At 41.8% G+C, this 22,711-nt stretch overlaps 3 protein-coding genes across 4 annotated transcripts; 2 read left to right on the forward strand and 1 right to left on the reverse strand.

Annotated features, from left to right (window-relative positions):
- Positions 1 to 5,325: 5,325 nt before the first annotated feature.
- znf648 (zinc finger protein 648) lies at positions 5,326 to 7,710 on the forward strand. Its single transcript, XM_053860297.1, has 2 exons — positions 5,326 to 5,458; positions 6,347 to 7,710. The coding sequence occupies exon 2, from the start codon at positions 6,358 to 6,360 to the stop codon at positions 7,708 to 7,710; it is 1,353 nt and encodes a 450-aa protein (XP_053716272.1). The 5' UTR covers positions 5,326 to 5,458; positions 6,347 to 6,357.
- A 69-nt stretch (positions 7,711 to 7,779) lies between these two features.
- Positions 7,780 to 18,952, reverse strand: sec16b (SEC16 homolog B, endoplasmic reticulum export factor). Of its 2 annotated transcripts, none has more exons than XM_053885559.1 (24): positions 18,187 to 18,952; positions 17,563 to 17,660; positions 17,403 to 17,505; positions 16,460 to 16,650; positions 16,248 to 16,390; positions 15,835 to 15,896; positions 15,631 to 15,769; positions 15,339 to 15,569; positions 15,091 to 15,188; positions 14,883 to 14,964; positions 14,700 to 14,817; positions 14,519 to 14,630; positions 14,075 to 14,180; positions 13,863 to 14,000; positions 13,568 to 13,675; positions 12,525 to 12,600; positions 12,283 to 12,442; positions 11,305 to 11,459; positions 11,208 to 11,236; positions 10,965 to 11,042; positions 10,818 to 10,904; positions 10,636 to 10,738; positions 8,772 to 8,816; positions 7,780 to 8,692 (listed from the first exon to the last, which is right to left on the reverse strand). In XM_053885559.1, the coding sequence occupies exons 1-23, from the start codon at positions 18,399 to 18,401 to the stop codon at positions 8,800 to 8,802; spliced, it is 2,649 nt and encodes an 882-aa protein (XP_053741534.1). In that variant the 5' UTR covers positions 18,402 to 18,952; the 3' UTR covers positions 7,780 to 8,692; positions 8,772 to 8,799. The 2 variants fall into 2 exon arrangements, with proteins under 2 accessions (XP_053741534.1, XP_053741526.1); XM_053885551.1 differs by having other exon boundaries at positions 16,248 to 16,399.
- Positions 18,953 to 20,085: 1,133 nt separating this feature from the next.
- Positions 20,086 to 21,777, forward strand: gadd45ab (growth arrest and DNA-damage-inducible, alpha, b). Its single transcript, XM_053877821.1, has 4 exons — positions 20,086 to 20,232; positions 20,515 to 20,616; positions 20,702 to 20,909; positions 21,029 to 21,777. The coding sequence occupies exons 1-4, from the start codon at positions 20,183 to 20,185 to the stop codon at positions 21,140 to 21,142; spliced, it is 474 nt and encodes a 157-aa protein (XP_053733796.1). The 5' UTR covers positions 20,086 to 20,182; the 3' UTR covers positions 21,143 to 21,777.
- The last annotated feature ends 934 nt before the right edge of the window (positions 21,778 to 22,711 follow it).

Here is a 22,711-nt window from a genome sequence, read left to right on the forward strand (position 1 = left end):
GAGGTCGGACTCACGTGCCGGCGGTGGGAAGTGAACCTCATCAAGTTCAGAACAGCTGGCTGTGCGATTTTCAGAAGGAGGGGAAGGACTTGACACAATAACAGGGCGATGTATAGGCATATGCTGCACTTCAGTTCATGCACAGCAATTTACAAATGTACAGTATCATGGTCATTTACGTGAACACATGATAAGCAGGGCATAACTTTAAGTTGTGTGAAATTGTTCATGCTCTTTTTTTTTGGAACTGAACATTGTATCAAGTAGTGTTTAAAAATAAATCCCAAGAAGCAATGAGTTGCTGCTCTCCCCCACAGAAGAGCGACGTGTGTATGCAGATAGTCACCACGAACACCACCAAAATGTAATCATCTGCTCCGCGTGTGATTCAAAATATTTTCTGAAAGTATTATTAGGGATGGAACTAACAACTATTTTGATTTGACTTCTCACCGACTGTCCTAACCACTAGTCGACTAGTTGGTAAAAGACGTGTGTGGATGGACAAACATGACAACAGCAGTTATAAAAGAGCAAAATATCTGTGAGTTGAGTATGCTGTTAAGAACTTCACATTATAATTGCTCAGAATGTAGTTTAAAATATATGTCTGGCAAATATTGAATCTCCCAAGTCATTGATGTATTCTTTGTGAAATGTTACCAAATGTTAAGACGTTTCGGGTCCCAATGTCCAGGATGGCAATAACGTCACGACGCATGAGGTCATTGCCTATTATTACTTAATAGTTGATTATAGTTGACTACTACAATCGACTGCAGTCCAATACTCATTGCAGCCCTATCATCGATATGATAAATAAGCAGTCTACAGTCTGCTGTTCTATACTACTCTCGAATCAATGTCTCACTCAACATTGCACATGATAACATTTAGACACATTATTTAAGCGAAAAACAACATTATATCCAGCAAGTTCAACCACAAGTCTACCATGTCTAGTCTATTTCAACGGGCAAAGATGGATCACATGACGCTGCCCATAATTTTCAGAGCAATAGATGCTGACATCATCATAAACATGGCCTCTATGTGGAGATTTAACTTTGAGTAGCACTAACAAGACATTAATTTTGAACTGTGTAATTGCAGAATAATTTTTGCAATGCAGTTCAGTAATATTTGGACACTTGCGGGCACAGTCATGCGGGAAACATGAGAGTGATGTTTTGTTGTGTGAGGAAAAAGGGCAGGAAAAGGGGACAGCGATCGGGTTCAGCAAACCAGTTCTGTCTGGTTGTTATTTCAGCTAATGGCAGACTTGTGGAGACAAAAGCAGGAACTTTCATCAAACAGAGACATCTCTCAGGCGGAGCAGATGGTTTTTGTCAATGGTAATCTTAAATCACACTTACAGATATGGAATGGGAGCCCCTGCAACCCTGCCGCCCTCATCTACCCGTGTGATGACCCAAACCCGCCATCAGGCAAACACATTGCTTATTTTGCATTTTTTAAACACACGAACGCTTTCCTGTTTCTTTGACTTACAATACTCCACTAGGAAGACTGAACGACTGCAATCTATACGTGGCCAAGCATGTTTGATGTCAGATAAACACGAGCAACACGAGCGTATCGATGAATGTTAAACATGCTGATAAGCCTTTACTTTGACTAGGCTGCAATGACAGCTGTCAGAGTGTGTCTCCATGAGTGAGGACTGATTGTAATGATTAGATCATCAAGATCAGCTTTCACTCGTTGTTGTTTTCACTTCATCTATTTGTAAATCCAGGGAATCCACATTTTTTTATTATTTAGGTCAAAGTTTAAAATGTCCGGAGCTGCCAACAGTTTGTTTCTCCCAATGACTGCTACTGGTGGATCTGTGGAGGTTTAACTGACGGCAGGACTCCACTAGAAAACCCAGTGTACTTACGTGCAGTAGCTCAGGGAAAAGCTAATTTGTCATTTTAAGCCTCAGAGCTTCGAGTAAAAATCATCTTTTTCTATCTTTTCTTTCTTCTTTCTTTTTTTCTCATCACCCTTTCACAGACTGGATCGGATCACGTTATGAGAAGTCACATTGATTTTGGAACTGAAAAGTGCAAATGATTCTCCACAAATGAGACCACGGGACAGACCAAAGACCAGAAGCAGATAAATCTCCACAGTCAAATATGGACATGTGCCACAATCCAGCAGCTGGTTGCGGCGGATAGAAAAAGAGAAGTCCCAAGATGCGTTATGAAACTGTTGGTGAGGTATTTGTGGTTCAGAATGAGATGAGAACAGCGAATAATAAAGGAGAAGTTAGCAGATTATAAATGAAAAAAACATGGACATCTTATTTTGAATGTTGAATGGACATAAGTCTGAGCAGTTGCATCGCTGACAACATTACGAAATATTTCTCAATTTATAGGACAATGTGTGGCACACATTAACTGGTGACTTGTTTAAAATACCAGCAATTCAGGAACGATGGTCAAACAGACGTTCGTGAATGTAATAAGTTTTACATGCTCAGGGAGTTAAACACTAGCTGCTCCGGGATTTTGCTATCAAGAATAATCATAGGAATTTAATCCAGGTTCATCAATGACGGAATTGTGTCCCAAACATCTGACAGAATTAAGTGGAGTTCAAACTTGTGGGCAAGGAGGCAGCAGTGTTGGTATTCTTTGCATCACCAGAATGTTTTTGCGTTTGTACGGGTTAAATGAATGGGACATCGTGGCTCAGTTCTGTGTGCTTTCTCTTTACTGTTGCTGCTTTGATGCAACGAATTTCACCAAATAACGGATGTCTAATATAATCTGATCTGATCATGAGCATCTGCTGATGACGGACGCTGCAGTGTGAATCTTTGTGTGCTGCGTGTGTTCTGCACATGTGTGAAACAATGTGAAACACTGGATAAACTAATCATGTGCAGATCACAGATCTGATCCTGAGGTGGTGGCTTGTTTTAGACCTGTGCTTCAGGCAGACTTAACAGCTGTCGATTACAATGTGACGTCATCTATTTCTATGAACTTCACGTTAGCTGCTGACTGTCAAACAATGTATGAATGTATACAATGTATGAAATGACGAAGGACTGGTGGCCTGAATGCAAATACATTGTGAGGCAGATTGAATTTGAACACGTTCACAGAAAGGTTAAACTTGACAGAGACATACCAGCTCTTATCAATGCTTCACACTGAGAGCCCCTCCTCAGGGCCCCTCACTAGCCAACAGTGATTTGTAATCTGAATTGTGGAGCATTCTTGAATGCTCCACAATTCTCTTTTCACTCAAGTGATGCCGTTTGTGTTGAGATGCAAAAACAAGTTGAGATGAAGCTGTGCACCAATGAAGTTGCTGATTGGATTCCAGGTTGACACAACTCTCAGAGTGAACCTGAATTCTTTCTGTGTGCTGTTTGTACGTTCTCACCATGGACTCCTATTTCCTCCCACAGTCTAAAACAATACAGAACTAATAAATCTGTATCGTCCACATGTGCGTGTGCCACACAGTTTGCCCCTATCTGGCGATAGACGCGCATTAGAGAAGCAGTGGAAGAAAATTACTTATGAAATGGTGATGATCACATATTTTAATCAATCAATGTGTGACGCAGTTTCAGCTAGAAACAATAACGTACAACATGTCAACTGAAACATTTGTAAGAACGCAGATGTTGATGTAGCTCAGGCAACACAAAAAAAGCTCTAGAAAAGGCAGTTAAGAGTTCACGTTCCACGGATGGTTTCAATTATAGCGACACGGTCCACCATGAAATGAAATGAGAAACCTCTCCAGGATGACTCTGCACTTTTGTGGCTTTAACATGGACACGTTTTTCAGTATCTTCATCCATAAACTTCTCAAGGCCCAAAACCATTTCTTCAGCATCAGATTAGTCCCAAGTGGAAAGAAAACAAACAGAAGCACGCAACAGTTTTGTAGGGATCTCCCTGTGACTATAAATAAAGTAGTTGTTTTTTCAGATTTGGTTTGCCTTAATTTGGGGTGAAGGGTCAGCGTTGTTTAAAAAAAAAAGCTCATTGAAGTGCTAGGATTTATTATTGCAAAAACTGCTGGGACTAGACAGATTTAACCAAGTACATGTGAAGCTGAACTTGTTTACATATAACAAGACCAACAGAAGCCTTGCACTGGCAAAACTGTTGGCGACCAGGAAGGTTTATATATAATCTAAAATCATTCTAGGCACTTTTCTGCTGTTAAACTAGCGCACCACAGTACAGAAGCCTGATGGGTGAATCTTGGTGGAAAATATGGCGCACACAACTACGAAAACAAAGCATGAGTTATTAAATAAAATATAATTTGGATTAGATTAGATTACTCAATTTCAAAATAACTATATCAAAACAACAACAGCACGTGAACCAAAACCTCTGTGTACAGAGCATGTTACGAACACAATTTCCCTTGGGATTAATAACGTTTTTCTGATTCTGATTCTGAATAAATCATTGCTTGATGCAATCATAAAGAAACAGCTAGGGTGAAATGGCTCAGAGACACAAGGTATGCGATTCGCGACAGCATTTCACAGACGTATTGGGTCCCTGAATTTTACATGGAGGACACTATGTTTGTGTCCAGACCCTTTTTATTCACATGACAATCTTGAACTGCAGCAACACAGTCTGTACTACAGATCAACCATATTAGAAGCCAAAAGATAAACTGATCCACACCAACCAAATGTAATCCCAACTAATATATGCTTAACTCACAGAACACACAACTGCTGCCTGGTTTCTTTTAAAGCAGGGGTTACTGGAAAGCTTGAGCTTTCCCAAATTTCGGATAGAGAACATTCTGTTTTTGTTATGCAACACACGTGTTCACAATAACATGTTTGTAAGGATTGAATTTCCTCCGAGGTTTTGGTCGGGTGCTGGGGATTTTCCACAGACTCTGGAAGACATTGCTGGTGGATGCTGACATCATGCGGCCAACAGGAGGAAGTGTTACAAATAACAAACAACGAATGAAGGCACATCTTGTGCGACTATACCATGTGTGACTGTGCGGCGACTATTACATTTTAAAAATGGTGATTTTATCACGGTAAATAGCACGTCAGTCATGGGTCACACACACTTGTTGATATGTGCACGAGTTAGCTTCACTGGAAAAAAATAAGGAACAGTACCTGTCGCCGAGCAGGATCCGCCTTTCTCCGTCATGGTACATTTTCAAAATCTTTTTTTTTAAAACAGTTTTTTATATTCCAAACGCAAAAGCTTCTCCCGCTACAAGCTCTGCATCATACGTGACGTAACAAGGAAACACGGAAGTAGCGTGACGCTTCCAGTAGCGTGGATTTCAAATATATGATCACAGGGCAGGTCATTGTTTCAGTTAAAAGCCCGAATAAAAAAAGAGATCATTGTTTTTCGCTGCTGTTTAGGATTAATGTAAACCAACATTGCCCCTCTGTTGTCATGAGTGACAAACTTTCACGGTAAATGAACTTTCTTTCACCAAGGTTTTCACATGAAATTCTGTACGACGGCGACCCTTCGAGCACTAGTATTATCACTAGCGTTTCGAAAACAGCTGTTTATTATATTTCGACGAAAATGGTTCTTAATGAAGGAACAAATAAATAAAATAATAATAATAAAAAAAAGTCATCATTGCTTCATATAGCTTGATGACTTTTATTGCATCAATCAAATGCAATGAAAAATTAAAATCACTGAGTTCAACTGAGTCAGTTCAGTAAAGTCGGCACTGACTTGCTGTTAGATGCTGATTCAGAGACACCCAGTTGCCAGGGCCCACATGCTCATACCAGCGATTACAGAGACACATTACACCTACAAGCGCCACTGCTGAGAGGAGGCAGTGGAGCTGATCAGCTCGGGTGAGTGGTGCTTTTCAAGTGAAGACGTGTTGAGGATTCTAGATAATAGGCATCTATTATTATTATTATTATTATTATTATTATTATTATTATTATTATTATTATTATTATTATTATTATTATTATTATTATTTTAAACACTGGTGTTTAAATTATTCACTGTATTTGCAAAGCATTGCATGGGTCAGGTGAAATATAAAAATGAGAGTGTTGAACAGAACTGCCTGTTGAAACTGGTTGTGAATGTGTCTTTTCGTTTGCATTGGAATGCTGAGATTGTGTGAATTTAATACCCAAAAGAGATATTGTTAAACATATTGCTGAAGTATTGTTGTTTTATTATCTTATTAAAATCCTGTCGCCTTATTTGAACTTGAAATTGTCCAACTCCAACAGTTTAGAGTCTTGATCCTGTAATGTAAGTATGTTGTGACAAAGCTTTAAAAAATAAGTGGGTGATTTACATTTGGTTTTCATTTTTAGGAAACTTCAAAATGCTAACTGGTCCATGCTACACTGCCAAAGATTTACCCACCATAGTGATCGACATGAGCGACCGTTCAGTGAGGAATCGCAGCCGTCGCTTTTCCTTAAGTAACTCTCAGAGCTTTGACCTGCCTGCTGCAGGATCCCCTGGATCAAACTCCTCTTCAGACACTGCTTTACTTCACGTCAACCCTGGAACTGCCTCCGGCTCCCTGGAGGAGAGGTTTGCGGGACTCTCACCAGGAAAGGAATTCTCAAGTGGTTCGGACAGCGAAACCTGTTGTTCAAATGATGATAAAAGCTGCAGCCCAGTGTTAACAATGGCATTGCAAGACGCCAGTGAGAAACCTGAATTGAAGAAGCTAAATGTGGAAGCCATTGAAGTGGGTGAGGGTGCAAAAGCAACAAAGGTCAGGAAGGCTTCCGATAAGAAAGCGCTTAAAAAGTGTGCTGATGATAAGATCCCTCGACTTCTTGTAGCTATGAAGAGACGCAGCAGGATCAACACGGACGAGCGACCCTATACATGCACCCACTGTCCCTGGGCTTTTAAGAAGCTCTGCAATCTGCAGAGTCATCTCCAAACGCACTCTGGCCTCAAGCCACATGTATGTGATATATGTGGCAAGTCTTATTCTCACCAGGGAACGCTGCAGCAGCACAAGCGCCTCCACACCGGTGAAAGACCATACCACTGCCCTTTCTGTGTCAAGACCTATATCTGGTCCTCAGACTATCGCAAGCACATTCGCACACACACTGGTGAAAAGCCCTATGTCTGCGCCTCCTGTGGAAAAGATTTCATAAGATCCTCTGACCTCCGGAAGCATGAGCGCAACATGCACATCAATGACAAACCGTATCCTTGCACACACTGTGAGAAAACCTTCAACAAACCTCTGTCTTTGAAACGGCATGAACGGAAGCACCTAGGCGAGCGGCCTTTCTCCTGCCCTGACTGTGGGCAGACCTTCCGTCTGGCCAGTCGCGTAGCTGAGCACCGGAAGATTCATGCCGGCGTGCGTCCCTACGTCTGCCAGGTGTGCTCCAAGGGCTTCACCAAATCTTCAAACTTAGCAGAGCATGAGGCCATTCACAGTGGAGAGCGGCCTCACAAGTGCGAGGACTGCGGCGTGGCATTCGCAAAGGCATCCCGGCTGGTGCGTCACCAGTTCACCCACAGCAAAGAGAAACCACACAGGTGCGCAAGCTGCAGCAAGAATTTCAGTCACATCCGCACACTGGAGCAGCATGAGCAGCAGACCTGTGGGGAGAGGATCTTCGTATGCGTGGACTGTAACATGTCGTTCCGGTGTGCTGCCAAACTTTCTCAGCACGTGCTGAAGCACCAGACTGTTTGAGCTGGAAAAACTGATCCAGGTACATAAAAAAGAAAACAAACAAAATCGACGTTGTTGTGTTCATCCATTTTTATGTCGCAAGCCAATGTAATATTTGCTTTTACATTTCACTTTTGTCAATTTGTTCAACAAATAAATTAATAAGACATGCAACATTTACAAAACCAAGTCACTGTTATACAGATGGTACTCAGATTACAAACAGGCATGAGTAGCTTCTACCTGTTCTCTTATTAGAGTGTCATGCATGGATATACATTGTGTTAACAACAGTACATACAAGTGTAGTCGCGCTTTTAACAGCCCTTAGTCTGAAATAGGAACCGTCAAAATTGTGAGCATGTAAACACTCTGAAATTAGAACTACAGGAATGTTGACTCTCCGTCACATAAAAGTCTTTCCCGGTACCCACGCCTGGATACCGCTCATTCTTAGCTGTTTTTTTTTCACATGCGTCATCATCAAGCTTGCACAGCTGATACTTCGTGAGACATTTGTGTGTTTATCACACACCAGTCCTGCAGAAACGATAGATCTTTTATAGGCATCACATTACAGGAGCAACTGGTCACCAGTGTAGGTTTTGGATTGCTTTAGAAATGAGTTTGAATTTGGTAGACTAGGAAATATTAAGAGTAAATAATAACATTAGTACAGAAATGGACCCGATATTTTAGCTGAAAACCAGAGCATGTGTGTATGCAACCTTCATCTTCCTATTTTGTGCATTGAATATACAAAGTCCTGAATGAAATTGAATTATACTCACACCTATTATATCTATGAGTCAGCCCATTGCAGTAAGAGGATAGGGGTCTTCTGTCAACTATTTTGAGGGCTCAGGAACTAACATTGCTCCTGTCTGCATCTCTGGTTCATGATCCTTTGCGCCTCCTTTTTACGACGCCTCCCACCCACAAGTATATCAGACGCAGCAGAATGTGGAAAGCTTCAGGATTTTGTGGAGGTACGTTGCTCTCCCTGTTTTCATGTTGAAGAAAAAAAATGAATGCAAAAGTACAAAGTCTTGCAGTACATGTCTGGATGTAAATGGTGTTACCTGCATCAGATGGTCTGATGGGTCGCTGCTAGCCGAGCTTCTGGCCTGCAAGCAAAACACAAATTCAGGTTGTGGCTGTCACACTGGCTGTTTATTTCGGTCAGAGTGAGGCCACCAACTGAGAGTATCAACTGTGTCACCAGCCTGCTGTGGCCAAGACTGAAGGATCATCCTCAGGAAAAGTATTAACAACTCCAACTGGAGTCCAACAATTCCTGAACACCTGAGAACAGAATGGTTCATGTGACAGGAATGGAATCCCCGTCGGTTATGAACATGGATGACATGCTATTTTAAATAAAGGCCTAGGATGACAAGAATAGTCCAGCAAAAAATAAATAAATAACACGCCTGAATATGGCAAGTGAAAGGATACTTTACCAAAACCATGTATTTTTGATGGTCTGAGGGAAAATATTATTTTAAATGTATGCATGTTTCATCTCCTCGAACACATTGCAAATGTACGACATGATATCTTATATGACATTTGTATAACTACTATATCAGATGGCTTCTAAGTTAACACAGTGCTGCACACAACCACTGTTCCGAAAAATTGGGAAAAGTAGAAATAAGGGCAGAAATTATAAGAATTGTTCTTCACTCTGCTCCTTTTCAATCTATAAAATGTAAGAAGAAAAGCCAACAGAATTGTCTGCAATGTGACAATTATGAAGCCAAGTGATATTAAAGTTATCCAAATGTCACATCATTTGTCATCTAAGACATTTACAATGTATTAGGGGAGATTGAAATAAGCATTCATACATTCATTCTTCCCACACTACTGTCCTGCACCCGGGTTGAATCTTCTGTTTTCAGAACCTGATTCAGCGTTGTCAGCATCTGGTGCAATGCTGTTAGCATTTGAAGTTTTGTTGTTCGTTCCTGGACCTGGCTGTGGAGCTCAGCCAATCAATCCCATGAACTCAGTAACTTCAGTCACTGAGTTGCTCTTCTGCTCTGACACTGCACCTTCTTCCTCCCCGTTGCAAACTTTGCTAGTGCCATCGTCGCCTCCTTCAGCCTCACTTTCCTCTTGATATTATTGTCTTTACCATTTTACTATGACCTTGATGTTGCCTCGTGATTTATACACCTAACACTCACTTTTGAAGGTCGCAGGCAGTGGAGTTCCTGCTTAGTGCAACCATTCTGTTTTGATAACCAAAGGTAAATGATGTAAATAAATGTAAAGGTTGGTTGAGAAACATAGAACACTTTAAGAGAATTTGCTTTAACATTATCTTATATCACTGGAAAGTCTTCGTAGTAATCCAGTTGGATATTAAAAGGACATAACTTTGATGAAACAACATTATAATTAAACAATGTTCCAAAATAAATGTAAACTTAAAGAACAGTTATAAATATATATAAATAAGAACAGTTATTTACCCCAAATTCATCAAACAAAATGTCAATATAGAAAGGACAGGTTAGTACGACTATTCCTTTAGATTAAAGTAGAAGGGTAGGTGCTGGGGAACAATAAAAATATAAAAAAAACACTTTTTTATTGAGTCAGAATATAAGATGTTACTGAGTGAAAAATACCTGAGCAAATATGGAAAGCCATAAATCGATAATTTTAAAAAAGCCATTTTGCCACAATAAATAAATAATTCTCATTAAAACAAAACCGATTTTACCAGAAATATAACAATTTTGAATTTAACAAAAAATAATTGAGAATAATCTGGTTTTGAAGTGAGATTAACTAGCACAATTCAATAATTGAAAACCCATTAATAGAAATGATTAGAAGTAAAAACAAATTCAAAGATCTACATAAAAAAATCTCTTAATTTATGTTTGGCACATGGCACATTGAAGCTTGGAACTCTGCCTTCAGACTCACCAGCTTTTCTTGAGAAGGGATTGATCCCAGTGGGAGCTGTCTGGCCCGGCGGTGCACTGATAGTGGGAGGTGAAGGACTGGAGTCTGAATGGTGAGGCGACACCTATCAACAGAAGTACAGTATTTTGGCTTATTAAACTGAGAGCTTCCCCAATATAAAGTGAAATCACGATTTCACTTACTACTCCTGCTGGACTGTGCTGCTCCAAACTCTCCTTTTCTTTGGGCTTGGACTTGAACCATCCGCTGAACCACCCAGGCTTGGAGCGCTGGTGAGCAGACACGTGCTAACAGGCTCTAACTGTACACACATGACAAGAACACCAGACCTGTGTCAGGGCCTCCGTGGTCTGTGGGGAGTATCCAGGATTCTCTGGCAGGTTCTGATGCAGTAGAACATCCGGCATCTTGACAAGGAAACCAAAAATGACCACTTAAGTTTACTGAGAAAAAACGACGAGATGTCAGAAGGGGCAAGCTAACGGATGGTAGATGAATATAAAAGCATCCATTAGTACTCCCCTGCGCAACACCTGAGAGTTTTAAGGTGATAGATAATGAACTGGACTCACTGTGTTTGTTTCTGAAGGAGGCTCAGCAACTGCAAGATGTACAAGAATTTACTAAAGTGTCCCCATCCCTGAGACGGCAGAGAATAATCCTGCTCACCCTCTGCTGCAGATGGTAAGTCACTCTGAGGACAGCCAGGGACGATGGCTGTGACCTGAACAGTGTCTGCGCTGGGATAACTTGAGTCTTGGTTCCATGCAGCTGAGGCAGCAAAAGGAGCTGAAGCCAATGGTGCTGTGCCGCTCACTGCCGGCCTGGATGACACGAGAGGAAGAGTGAGACAAAGGATGCCGTTTTCTGATGTATTAAATGTTCACTTTCTCAAGTCAATTTCTGGTTTAGGATGAGACAAAAATATAAAGTCTCAGAGGTACAAAGACAGGACGGCAGCTAAACATGAAAAACTAGCCGCTGTAATACTCCTTATTACACTGCATTACAGTGGATGAATAGCCGCCCATTCCTCCTTTTCTAGAAGGCAAGCAACAACGGGGGAGTAAAAAAAAATACTACAGTTTAGTACTGACTTCGTTAAATGTTTTTTGTTTTGTGTGTGTGTATGTTACCAACTCCTAGGTTTTTAATGTTTTTAATTGGAGTGGGTGATTGTTATTTTTGTGCATGCAAGGATTCATATCAAGGAACATTCTAACAAGCTGCTCACAGGGATGCAACCATATAGATAGATAGGTCACAGCTCTGCACAGGTCACAGAACATTTGTGTTACATTCTTTTACCTACTGATAACATTTATCAGGAATTTAAAATATTGTTCTCTTTGGTACTGATCTGGAGGAAACGGTCATATTAACAAACGTGATGCTATGTTTCCATACCTGTACTTCAAATAATACACAAGAAGAAGAAGTTTGTCTTTACTTTGAAACACCAATATAATCATGTTTTAACTTCCGAGTTAAGTGTAATAACCCTGACAGTTCATTTGAACCCTGATGTGTCTCCGTCCATCTTTCACATTGCTGTTGGGTTTTCACAGCCCTCCTGACTCAAACAGGAGGCAGGTCAGCTACACTTGCTGGCCAAAAGAACCATAAAAAGAAAGCACTGGCACAAACCATTCGTCAGCTCGTCTGTCAGCCAGCAGCAGAGCTGCCATCTCCCTACTTTGGTCTTCATTATGACTCACAGAAGGTCCCTGATTCTCTGCAACACTGTCATACACATGGCTGGTCGCTGAGTTCTGACTGTCACACTGCAGACTGTCGACGTCACAGTCTGTGAGGAGAGTGAAAACAGAATATTGCCAGCCTGTGGAGGAAAGCGTTTCTTAGATGTCCGAATACAAGTGAAGACTTGCCTGGAAATGTTCCAGAATCATCAAGGAATGAAGGTGTTTCGTGATAGGAGGGATGAGTTTCTATCCAACTTCCTGTCTGAAAAAGACACGTGGGCTTGGTGTTTACTCCGAGATGTACTGTTACATTAACTCACCGTCTCACACCTTTTTTATTTCATTTGATTTATTTTATTCCTTGTGTCATGACTTTCAGCTTACGTACTCACAAAGAGTATTTTCAAATTCAGTCTCTAGCTTCTTAAGGACTCACATTAGGACACTTTTCGTTCATATAGTAATAGGGATAACAATCGTACCAATGAACTGTACACATCTGTACAACATCAATTTTTTGTGTTTTTTCGTTTAAGTTTAGTAATTATACCTCAGTCTCATCTCATCCCAAATAGCACAGGGAATTAAAAAAAAAACTACGTGGAACTCAACTTTAAAAAATGCAACATGATTAGGTCATATATAATAAATAAGTAGGGGGGCACCAAAATGAGAATTTGTGGATGAGGTTGAATACAATTCAAAATGCTAGGCGGAATACCGAATATAAGATACACATTTTTCTAAAATACTGCATAAACAGTTGGGAACACATTTGTGTACATGTTTTTCACAGAAAGTAAATGTTTAGATGATGTTTTTATATTTTTAGACTTTGCTTTGAAATAATAAATATGTAAAAAATACTAATAAAAACAAACAATTTCATTACATAATAGGCTAATAATGTAAACAGAATGCTGTAAATAGTTTGGTTGAACACTCATCGTAAACTGCAAATCTATTCTTGCTCTCCAACACTTATAATAATATCCAAAAAGTTCAACACTGTATGCAGACTTTGATTCACACGCCACTGAAGCGTCGCCATGACGACTGTCGGAGCTGACCACAGTTAATACTTAACACCGTGGACAACAAAGAAATGACCAAAATCATTGTTCCTTTGCGCTTGCATTTATTTTTTGGCATAAGAAGTTAATGACTACACAGGACATGAATTAAAATAAACAAATTGAATGAGTAAATAAACGTGTCCAATGACTAACCTGCAGACTGTTGTTCCTGTGACGCAGCTCAGTCAGCCAGCTGGGCTCCAGCTCTGTGAGTCCTGAGTTGTTGAATTGACCTTCTGTGAGTCTTAGTCTGTCAGCAAGCTGGGAACAAGATATTACACTGATCATCAGAGATTATTCGAAATGCCAATAATGTTGTTCACCAAGAGCGGTTTGGGCTCAACCATCTTTGTCTCATCTCTTCAAGACCACCTTAATGACTCCTGAAGCTTGTAAGTTATGTGTGAAAGTAAATCACTTGTGCTTTTTAACAAACAGAAAAGATTACCTTCACAACTTCCTCAGTCAACACAGGAAAGCACTCTGGCTCTCTGACCAGTGCTCGTGCTATCACCTCGCAGTAGTGGAACGCTTGAGCTGCAAGTCCACAGTCCAGCAGTCGTGTGGCATAAAGGAACTTGTACACCTGATAACAGAGGAGCATTATTCATCACATTCATTTAATGTTTGATTCTAACCACAAATATTGATGTCCACCACCTGAAAAGACGGTATTGATGTTTGCTTTCCTCCTAGTGTCTGGCAGTACTCATACAGCTCCGTGCAGCGGATGGCCAAGTTTGTGGAGAAGCATCTGAAAGGCTGACTGGAAGAGAACAATTCTACTTGAGTGAATAAAAGAATTGTCTTGGTGTAATTACAGTACAGCTGTGAATACACTTTTTTTTTTTTTTACAAGCCCTAGAAATGTATTTGTTCATGCATTTTTTTGGTTGGAAAAATCCCAACCATTAATATATGCAAAAATCAGGGTGAACAGCTTCTCAGCAAAAAAAGATAAAATATTCATACTTAAAAATAACAGACAAATATTAGCAATAACACAGTGGCTACAGTACAAGGCCTTTTGGCTATGCGGCTTTGTAAAGATCAATGCAAATGACACCCGTGTCACCAATGGAAAAGCGTTCAGGTGACGCCGACCTTTGGCTGCTGCCCAGTAACACCACTCTTGCAGTTTCCTGAGTATATGCCCCAAAAGGAACACCAGCTGTCAGGTAGCAGATGTGGGCCGCATGCAGGAGACCACGGGATGCTAGGTGAGAGGTAAGAACATGATCAGACTGTCTTCGTGAAGAACCTCAACTGTCCTTGTCCTCCTCACCTAGAGTGTCTCCCATGGTGATAATGGCTCTGCGCTGGACGGCTGGATCTCCAGTCTCATTGGACAGCATGATGGCCAGATGGGGCTTCCAGTCGCCCCACTTTTGAAGACCACAATTCTAGAAAAAATACAAACAAACATGACAGTGCTTGAGTCGCTTGTGTGTGGTTTTGAGTGTTGTACCGTGGCAGCAGCTGGGACTCTGCCAGAGAGCATCTGGAACAGAGTCTGAAGTGGGTCGGTGGCTGTTATCTGTCCTGTAAACCTGAAGAAAAACAAGTGTTTATAGGTGTTATGGTCTTGCTAAACGTGGATCAGTAAGTGAGAGCTTCTGCATTTGCATTAACAAATGGAATTTAGATAACAGCTTGACCCAGAGATGTGAGTTCACCTGGTCAACACGGTGGTGTACGACCTGTTGTCCATCTTGCTGGCAAGGAAAAGAGCATGTCCCCAGAGGCCACTGCTCATTGCTGACTCCAGCGCCTCCTACAGGCCAAAAAAGTAATGTCTGAACGTCTGGCACTTAGAAAAATCAAAATTCAAGTTGTTTAAATTTTAAAAAAGTATTGCATTAGTAGCAGTTACTGTAGCATTGTAAACACACAATCACAGCATAGTGAGAGAAGACAGACGCACCTTCTTTCTTCCTGCCAGCAGTAGCTGTGTGTAGCTCCGCAGCGCCTTTTCAGATGTCTCTGGGCAGAAGCTGCTCCAGCTCCCTGTCAGCAAGTCATCTCCTTGGCACGGCGGAGCTTCATCACTCAAGCCTTCGCTGAAATCGATGAGCGTCGGGCTCTCCTTCTCCCAGCTCCCATCAGCGTTTGATCCGTCCATCAGCAGCTCTGCTATATCTGACCCAACTATTTGCTGAAACAAATGAGTCATTCGTGAAACATGATTGTTTGAATGCTTCAACAACTGATCTTACTCCATTCTGTCTGCACAGCAGTATCAGCAGATTCCAGAGAAGGGATGCAGCGCTCCGGTCCGGCAGCGTGTCGTCTCTCCGGCAGTCTCTTGCTCTCTGTCCGGCAAATTCTATCGCATCTACTTTGTGAAAGTCACCCCTTTGAATCCAAAACACAAGTCTCATGCTACGATGTAAACAAGCGACAATGATAATGCGGCGAACCTTATGAGAGGCCCCGGGTAGTTGTTCATCTCCTGCTGTTCTTTGGTCTCACTAAAAATTACCTGAAGCGTGAAAAAAAATAGATAGGTAGGATATTTTTGGTTTAGTTTAAGAGTTTACAACAAACAGTATCCCCGTTTCACGTTTATATTTTTTGTTGATTATATGTTATTTATTTTGCTCACAGAAACAAACATTTGAATGCACTTATGAGCGTATCAGTTTCATTTGTAATTCACCAGCAAAAGCCCATGATAGAGTTGATTTTAATCCACAGTCTGAGAAGTTTACAGATCTTATTTCTTATTCTCTAAGGCCTTGCTATGCTCATTTATTAGTTAAAGGCACAGACTGTCTAAATAAGTAAGATCTCAAACAAAAATCTAAGAATGAACTGTGCATGTTGAATTTACCTCCAGACTGTGGATTTCCACCTGGCTGATGTGCTCCTGTGTGGAAGCTCCTGGAGTGACCCGGATCAGGTGCCCGGCCGGTCCAAAGCTGACGACTGAGTGTGGAACAGAAAACTTGGGACGAGTATCTGTCACTTGGTCATCTGCAAAAGCTGGCGAGAAACTTGTAAGAAAGCAACGGTCTGAGCAGCGTCTCATCATCTGGAACTCACCCTGCTCCGCAGGCAGATGTGTTTGTGTGTCGCCGTGTTCGGCTCCGTTCATGTACTGACTCAGTTCATAGCTGCTGGACGACAGGCCAGAGTATTTGGAATTTTCCAGGGTCCCGAGATAATACGGAGAAGTGTCTTGCTTCTCAGGTGAGGCGCTGTCTTGGTGCCAGTTGTCCCTCGGGTGTTCCTTCCTGAAAGATTTCAATCCATCAATCCGTCCGTCCGTCATGTTAGGATTAACACGTGCTGTGCAATGGCAGGTATCTTGCAATACGATTTGTATCCTGATACAGGAGCGGTGACACAATATATTACGATAGTTTCAGCAATACATTGTAACAAGAACCATCATTTTACAGGGTAAAATCATATAATGCACGACATTATCATCTGAATGAAAACTTATGTCAGTCTAGTTAGACAAATTTTGCACTAAACAAAATAACTGCCAAAAGGAAAGTATTAGTAATAAACACATTACACATGCTGCAGCATATCCAAATATCCATGTATTAAGTGATATAGACAGCTTAAAATATCAAGATAATATCACACAACGACGTATTGCGATATTGCAACAAAAATATCAATACAACATTACAGAAACAAGTACCATGATATTTGAGAGATCACTCGATCGATATTTTCTTACGCCCCTACTACTTGCATCATGAACAATTGAATTGCTTCAATTCTGAGGAACAAACAAGACCTTTCACTGTTGCCTATCTGTGACAGGTAGGGAAGGGAGGTTTTACTTTAACTTATGTTGACTATACTGAATGATGAAAGGCAGACATCTGGCAAACAGCTGAATCAATAACATAGTCCACCTTATCAGCTGCAACATGATATATTCAGAATGTTTTCAAACTAATTATTTTAATACTTCAACGAAGAAAATTTTCAGAAAATAAATATTTTTTAATTTGTCCATGTTCACCTGTCCTCTTGTGCGTTGCAGTTCCCCGCCTGCTCCTGACTGTACGCCCCATACTGCTGGTGGTCTGACCGCCATGACTCCGAAGAAGCCCACTGGCCAACCTCTGCACAACATAGACGTCTCATCAGTAAGAACCAGACTGTGCCACTCTCATGACTACCTGGACGTCCTGCGGGTGTTCTGTAATAGTCTTGTTCATAGTAGCCGTAGTTCTCCCTGTAGTCCCAGTGAGTGTTGGGGGGGTAGTTGTAGCCGTACCTGAGAGCAGAGAAATTGCAGAAGAAAGCCAATAAGTTCCCTCGATAATGCATTCATGAATATTGTGCAGTAAGTTACAATTTGGTGAGGTTTGTCTATCAACACCAACACACTCACTCACACACATGTATAGAGAACATTGTATCATCAGGTCAACCTGTGTATGTTTTTGGACTCTGGGAGGAAACCAGAGTGAGCTGAGGAGACTCACACAAGCGTACACAGAACACACAGAAAGGAAACTGGCTTGAATGAAGCTCAGTTAACTCACATAGCAATTGACTGTCAATATTGATAAATATTTGCAAATGTTAGATACATTTTTGATTCAGCAAGTATGTATAATATTATAGCTATTATAGCTAGTCCACTTGTACATAAATCTGTTAGCCTTCAATGTTAATTTTGATCTGTGATTTATAGATTAATAACAAGGTTTAAAATATATTTTTTCATCTGCGACTTGAAAATCAAATCACGCCATTAAAAAGGAGTGGCAAATATTCCAAGCGATGAAACAACACACCTGGATGGAGGTCTGTAGTGGTCAGCCTGGCTGTAGTCGTGGTGATAGTGCTGGCTGGTGAACTGATACAGTGGCTGAGGGCTGGTGAAGTGGCTCCTGTAGTGGGCATCCTGGCGAGAGGTCCGGGGGTCCCCATCCCGGTGGCGGTACTTGTGCTCTTCAGACCCGCGGTGTCGACGCCCAGAATCTGTCATCGAGTGCCCTCTGTGATCCATGCTGACCCACCCCTGTAATGACTCACCTACATTCAAAATGTCTTACAAACTCGGCTTTTATTTTAAACTCTGGAGCGCGACTCTTTCTTTCTCACCGCTCACATCTGCAGGTACAAAGTTCTTCCACGTTTTTCAAGCGAAAGCCACAACATGATAACAGGAGGGTAAAGGTCAGGCGATGGTGTCATCGGAGCAGCTGTGAGGATCTGCTGGATCGCTCAGGCAGACATGGAGTGGGTCCAATCCCCGCTAACAGAGCTGTTGGTCTGCTGGTCAAACACGCTCCTGGCAAGTTCGACGGCTGTAATGACAGATAGTACGAAACTTCTATCTAAGTTACCGCGTCACGACGCCCACTCCCGTCTACTTTCCGCGTGAAAAAAAAGTTCTGCCACGTTGTCGGTGTGAGAGGATGTGGAGTTTCCAGCAGAAAAGGCAGACCTGGGCTCCGGTTCTGGACGTTCAGGGATCCCACAACCGTTCCATCACACAGATGCGGCTCTATAATTCGTAACTAGAGAAAAGTTCCCACGGATATTGACATCGGGCAATGTCTCCTTAACTGTCAATGAATGCCGAACAGCCGAAGACGGGTGGGAAAATTCTTGTTTGCCAACGGGGGGCGCCAAAGCAGTCTTAACTCATGGTCAAACTCAAAAAAACTTTTTTTTTTGGAATATATATATATATATATATATATATATATATATATATATATATATATATATATATATATATATATATATATATACACACACACACACACACACACACACACACACACAAAATTGTCTAAAGGTTACAACAGTCCAGTTAGTAGGAAATATACAGGCTACTGCTCTGAATCAGAATTCACCTGCAGCCACAGGACACTCTGGTGTGACTTTGGTCCACTCTTCTTCCAGTCTCCTCCACCGTTCAGTGACTGTAATGGGTTTCTTCCTGGGTTGAGATCAGGACTTTGGGTCATGTCATTATTTCAATGTTTTCAGTTTCAGGGAACTGCTTTCCCCCTTCCGCTGTGTGACATGGAACATTGCCCTGGATGAACACTGCGGGTGAGGAACCATCTGTTGATGAAGAAGGTTCCGATAAACATTTGCATTCACTCTGCCATGTTGCTATGCATGAAGCCAACCAGCTGCCGGAGACTGTCAGTCTTGTTGTCATGTAGTTTTAGGACCTAAAACTAATTGTCCACATACGCTATGTATTAACTGGTATTATCTATACTGTACATTACAGCTAAAACAACATAGCAGGAATATTCACAGAAGATTTCTGCAGCAGTTCCTGAAACAAAAACGTAAAACATATCACAAGTTTCCAAAAGATACGCCAGTATAATGTCTGCAGTCTCACATTTTAGGACTTCTGTAACTGATTCTTGTTATTGTTATTATTATTCTAACAGTCATAAAAGTGTAAAGTATGTTTGGGTAATAATAGCATTGTAATAGCATTACATATATTTAGTAGATGTAATAGATATTTGCTTTCACGCAGGCTTGGACGAATAAAATAAAGTACTATCTTATCTCTGTTGGCTTGTTTCAATATGTTAACGTATTTGCAGTAATGATGCCGCTGGATGTCGCTGTCGATAGAGTGGTCCGTGTCTTCATTGAAGCGCATGCGTACCATGTGAGCACAAGGGGCGGGGTTATGCAAATGAGCGGGAAGGGGTTCTCGGATCTGGCGAGTGCACCCGGCTCAGACTAGCGTGACAATCTCAGCTGCTGCACTTCGCCCTGGATATTCTCCAACAACACGCCGCTTGGATGTGCAACATGACTTTTGAGGAAACCAGCGGAGAAAACTCATCAGAAAGGTAAATATCTACTAGTCAATGCATTTGCTGTTTGTCCCGAATGATATTATTTGGTGTTGAAGTGGAGATGTCGGAACTTCCTTGCAAATATCTCACTGTCCGATATATTAAAAAGACAGTCATTTTCATTATATATACTTTTGTTTGAAATGCGTCCTGATAATGAGATCACGTTACTTTGGAATTACGTTGGAATTCCTATCAGACTACTGTGGCTGATGCGGAGTTGACTTCTCCAAAGTTTGAGTTTCGGTTGCTGAAATAATGGGTTGCTATTTCCAGGATGGAATCGGTGGCCAAAGCGTTAGAGGAGGTGCTGAGCACCGCGTTGCCTCAGGGTTGCATCACCATCGGAGTCTACGAAGCAGCGAAATCCCTAAATGCGTAAGTGCTGTTGTGACCGTTGGCGTCCTGAAAGCGGCACTGACGAACATCTTCTCACGAGTTTCCCTTTTTCCACTGCCCTCAGGGATCCAGACAATGTGGTGTTGTGTCTTCTGGCCACGGATGATGAAGAGGATGTGGCGCTCCAGATTCACTTCACCTTGATTCAGGCCTTCTGCTGCGAGAATGACATCAACATCCTGCGTGTCAGCAACATGAGGCGGCTGGCAGAAATAGTGGGCGGGGGGAAACCAGGCGGGGAGCCCGCTGACCTGCACTGTGTTCTGGTCACGGTAAGTGTCAATATGTGACTCACTCACTTCACCTCTGGTTGTAGGGTGAGTGCTCCCTCCTGGGTGCAATATGAATGCATGAGATAGTCCCAGTGGTGACCTGTGTTTCCTGTCTGCAGAATCCTCAGTCCTCCCTGTGCAAGGACCCTGCTCTGAGCAAGGTTCACAGATTCTGCAGCGACAGCCGGTGTTTGGATCAATGGGTGCCGGTGATCAACCTGCCCGACCGATGAAGCCCGTCTGGATTTGAACCGTGTCTATGTGCATTCAAAAGTAAATCATTCGCGCCCCGGCCTGCACCCATGTCTGTGTTTGGAACGAGTCCCGGAGGGAACCAGAGAGAGACTCAGGAGGGGCCGGAAAACAAGAACAGGAGGAAGCGTCCCAACACATATCAGCAGGTCAGGGTGAACCTGTGGGCCCAGGAAGCAGTGAGTCAGCAGTCTGGCTTACAGGATTTCCAACAACTGACTGCGCCCTGTTCTGCCGAAAGAGAGAGAGAGAGAGGGAGAAATAGAGACGCCTTTACTGGAAACTGAATCATGTGAGGGGACGTGCACACGTGGTGGAGAAGCACAGGCACAGCATGCTGCCAGCAGACGACTGCAGCACACTGGAGCAGTCAGGAGGACATGTACTCTGGAGCGGCGCGACCAAATGGGAACATTTCCTTCACTGCACATCTATTTATCTGTATTTAAGGCTGGTCACTTTGCTAAAGGGAATATTTTCTCTGTTAATTATTAATATTATCTGGAGGGCGACACAACATGTTGTCCACTAACTGATGTTTTCTCCATGTTCATTTTATTTATTGTGAATAATTCAAAGGTATTGTTCTGTTGACTGAATTAAAATTTGAACAAGATCCTGCAGACTTGTTTGATTATTTGTGGGTTTTTGCTGTGCATTTAAAACAACCAGGCCTCCAACAGTAAATTTGAACTCGAGATAAGATGAGTGTCAAGTTGCTGCAGCTACTTCAAAATATTTGAATCTAGTAGTATGGGACTCATTCTGAGGAGCAGAAAGTTTTTTAAGGTCTTCAAAGTTAAATACTGGAATGTAAAAATGACTCCAGGATGCATTATTTTATGATGTTGTGAATGCATCATGTCCAGCAAACTAACCGTCTCACAATAGCCACTAAGCAGACCATTCTACTCTTCTTTCTGACTAATTCTGCTATTATGAAAGTGCCACACTGAAAACGTAATTGTTTATTAGTGTATAAAGGATGCTTATAGAGAATTACCTTCAAAAAATGTTTCTAAAATGCATAGCAGCTACCAGAAAAGCAATGGTTCACACATCGCATGTTAAAGCAATATGGGAGTAGGAGCTAAAAATCTCAGAGAATGGCATTCAATGTGCAGTGCACAGCCAAGTACTTGAGAGGATTTTTGGAGATCACGTGTTAAGAGACCCTTGGGCATTTTTGCGGGAACTCGTGCCTTCATATTTGCAAAAAAAAAAAGGAAAAATTGTTTAGAATCTTTACACTTGCAACTAAAAAGACCATTGCAGTGAATTGGCTGGAGGTGGCTGCACCAGCTCAAAGATGTTGGACCGAACTCATAGAGGAGATGCACCAAAGAGAACATTTGACCTCTCTCTTAAGGATGAAAACTGACAATTAAAAAACATGGACAAAATGGAATAGTCACATGCAAAGAAAACCTAATAGAACCTAATAGAGATACTGGGGATAATCCAAGTGTAGAACCTCTGCAGCAGCAGGTTTAGGTGAGGATGACTCCCTGGTGAGACCTTCCAGGCATGATGAGGTTCCCGGGCCAGCA

Source organism: Synchiropus splendidus, chromosome 1 (genome assembly GCF_027744825.2).
Source record: "Synchiropus splendidus isolate RoL2022-P1 chromosome 1, RoL_Sspl_1.0, whole genome shotgun sequence".
NCBI classification, from domain to species: domain Eukaryota; kingdom Metazoa; phylum Chordata; class Actinopteri; order Syngnathiformes; family Callionymidae; genus Synchiropus; species Synchiropus splendidus.

Excerpts from the sequence above, each read along its gene's own strand:
- sec16b (XM_053885551.1), bottom strand. The coding sequence starts at position 18,401 with ATGGATCACAGAGGGCACTCGATGACAGATTCTGGGCGTCGACACCGC. Across the intron at positions 15,570-15,630 it reads TGCTGTGCAGACAGAATGGA|CAAATAGTTGGGTCAGATAT; the intron begins GTAAGATCAGTT and ends CATTTGTTTCAG. Across the intron at positions 14,965-15,090 it reads TACACCACCGTGTTGACCAG|GTTTACAGGACAGATAACAG; the intron begins GTGAACTCACAT and ends GTTTTTCTTCAG.
- gadd45ab (XM_053877821.1), top strand. The coding sequence starts at position 20,183 with ATGTGCAACATGACTTTTGAGGAAACCAGCGGAGAAAACTCATCAGAA. Across the intron at positions 20,233-20,514 it reads GGAGAAAACTCATCAGAAAG|GATGGAATCGGTGGCCAAAG; the intron begins GTAAATATCTAC and ends TGCTATTTCCAG. Across the intron at positions 20,617-20,701 it reads GCAGCGAAATCCCTAAATGC|GGATCCAGACAATGTGGTGT; the intron begins GTAAGTGCTGTT and ends CACTGCCCTCAG.
- znf648 (XM_053860297.1), top strand. The coding sequence starts at position 6,358 with ATGCTAACTGGTCCATGCTACACTGCCAAAGATTTACCCACCATAGTG.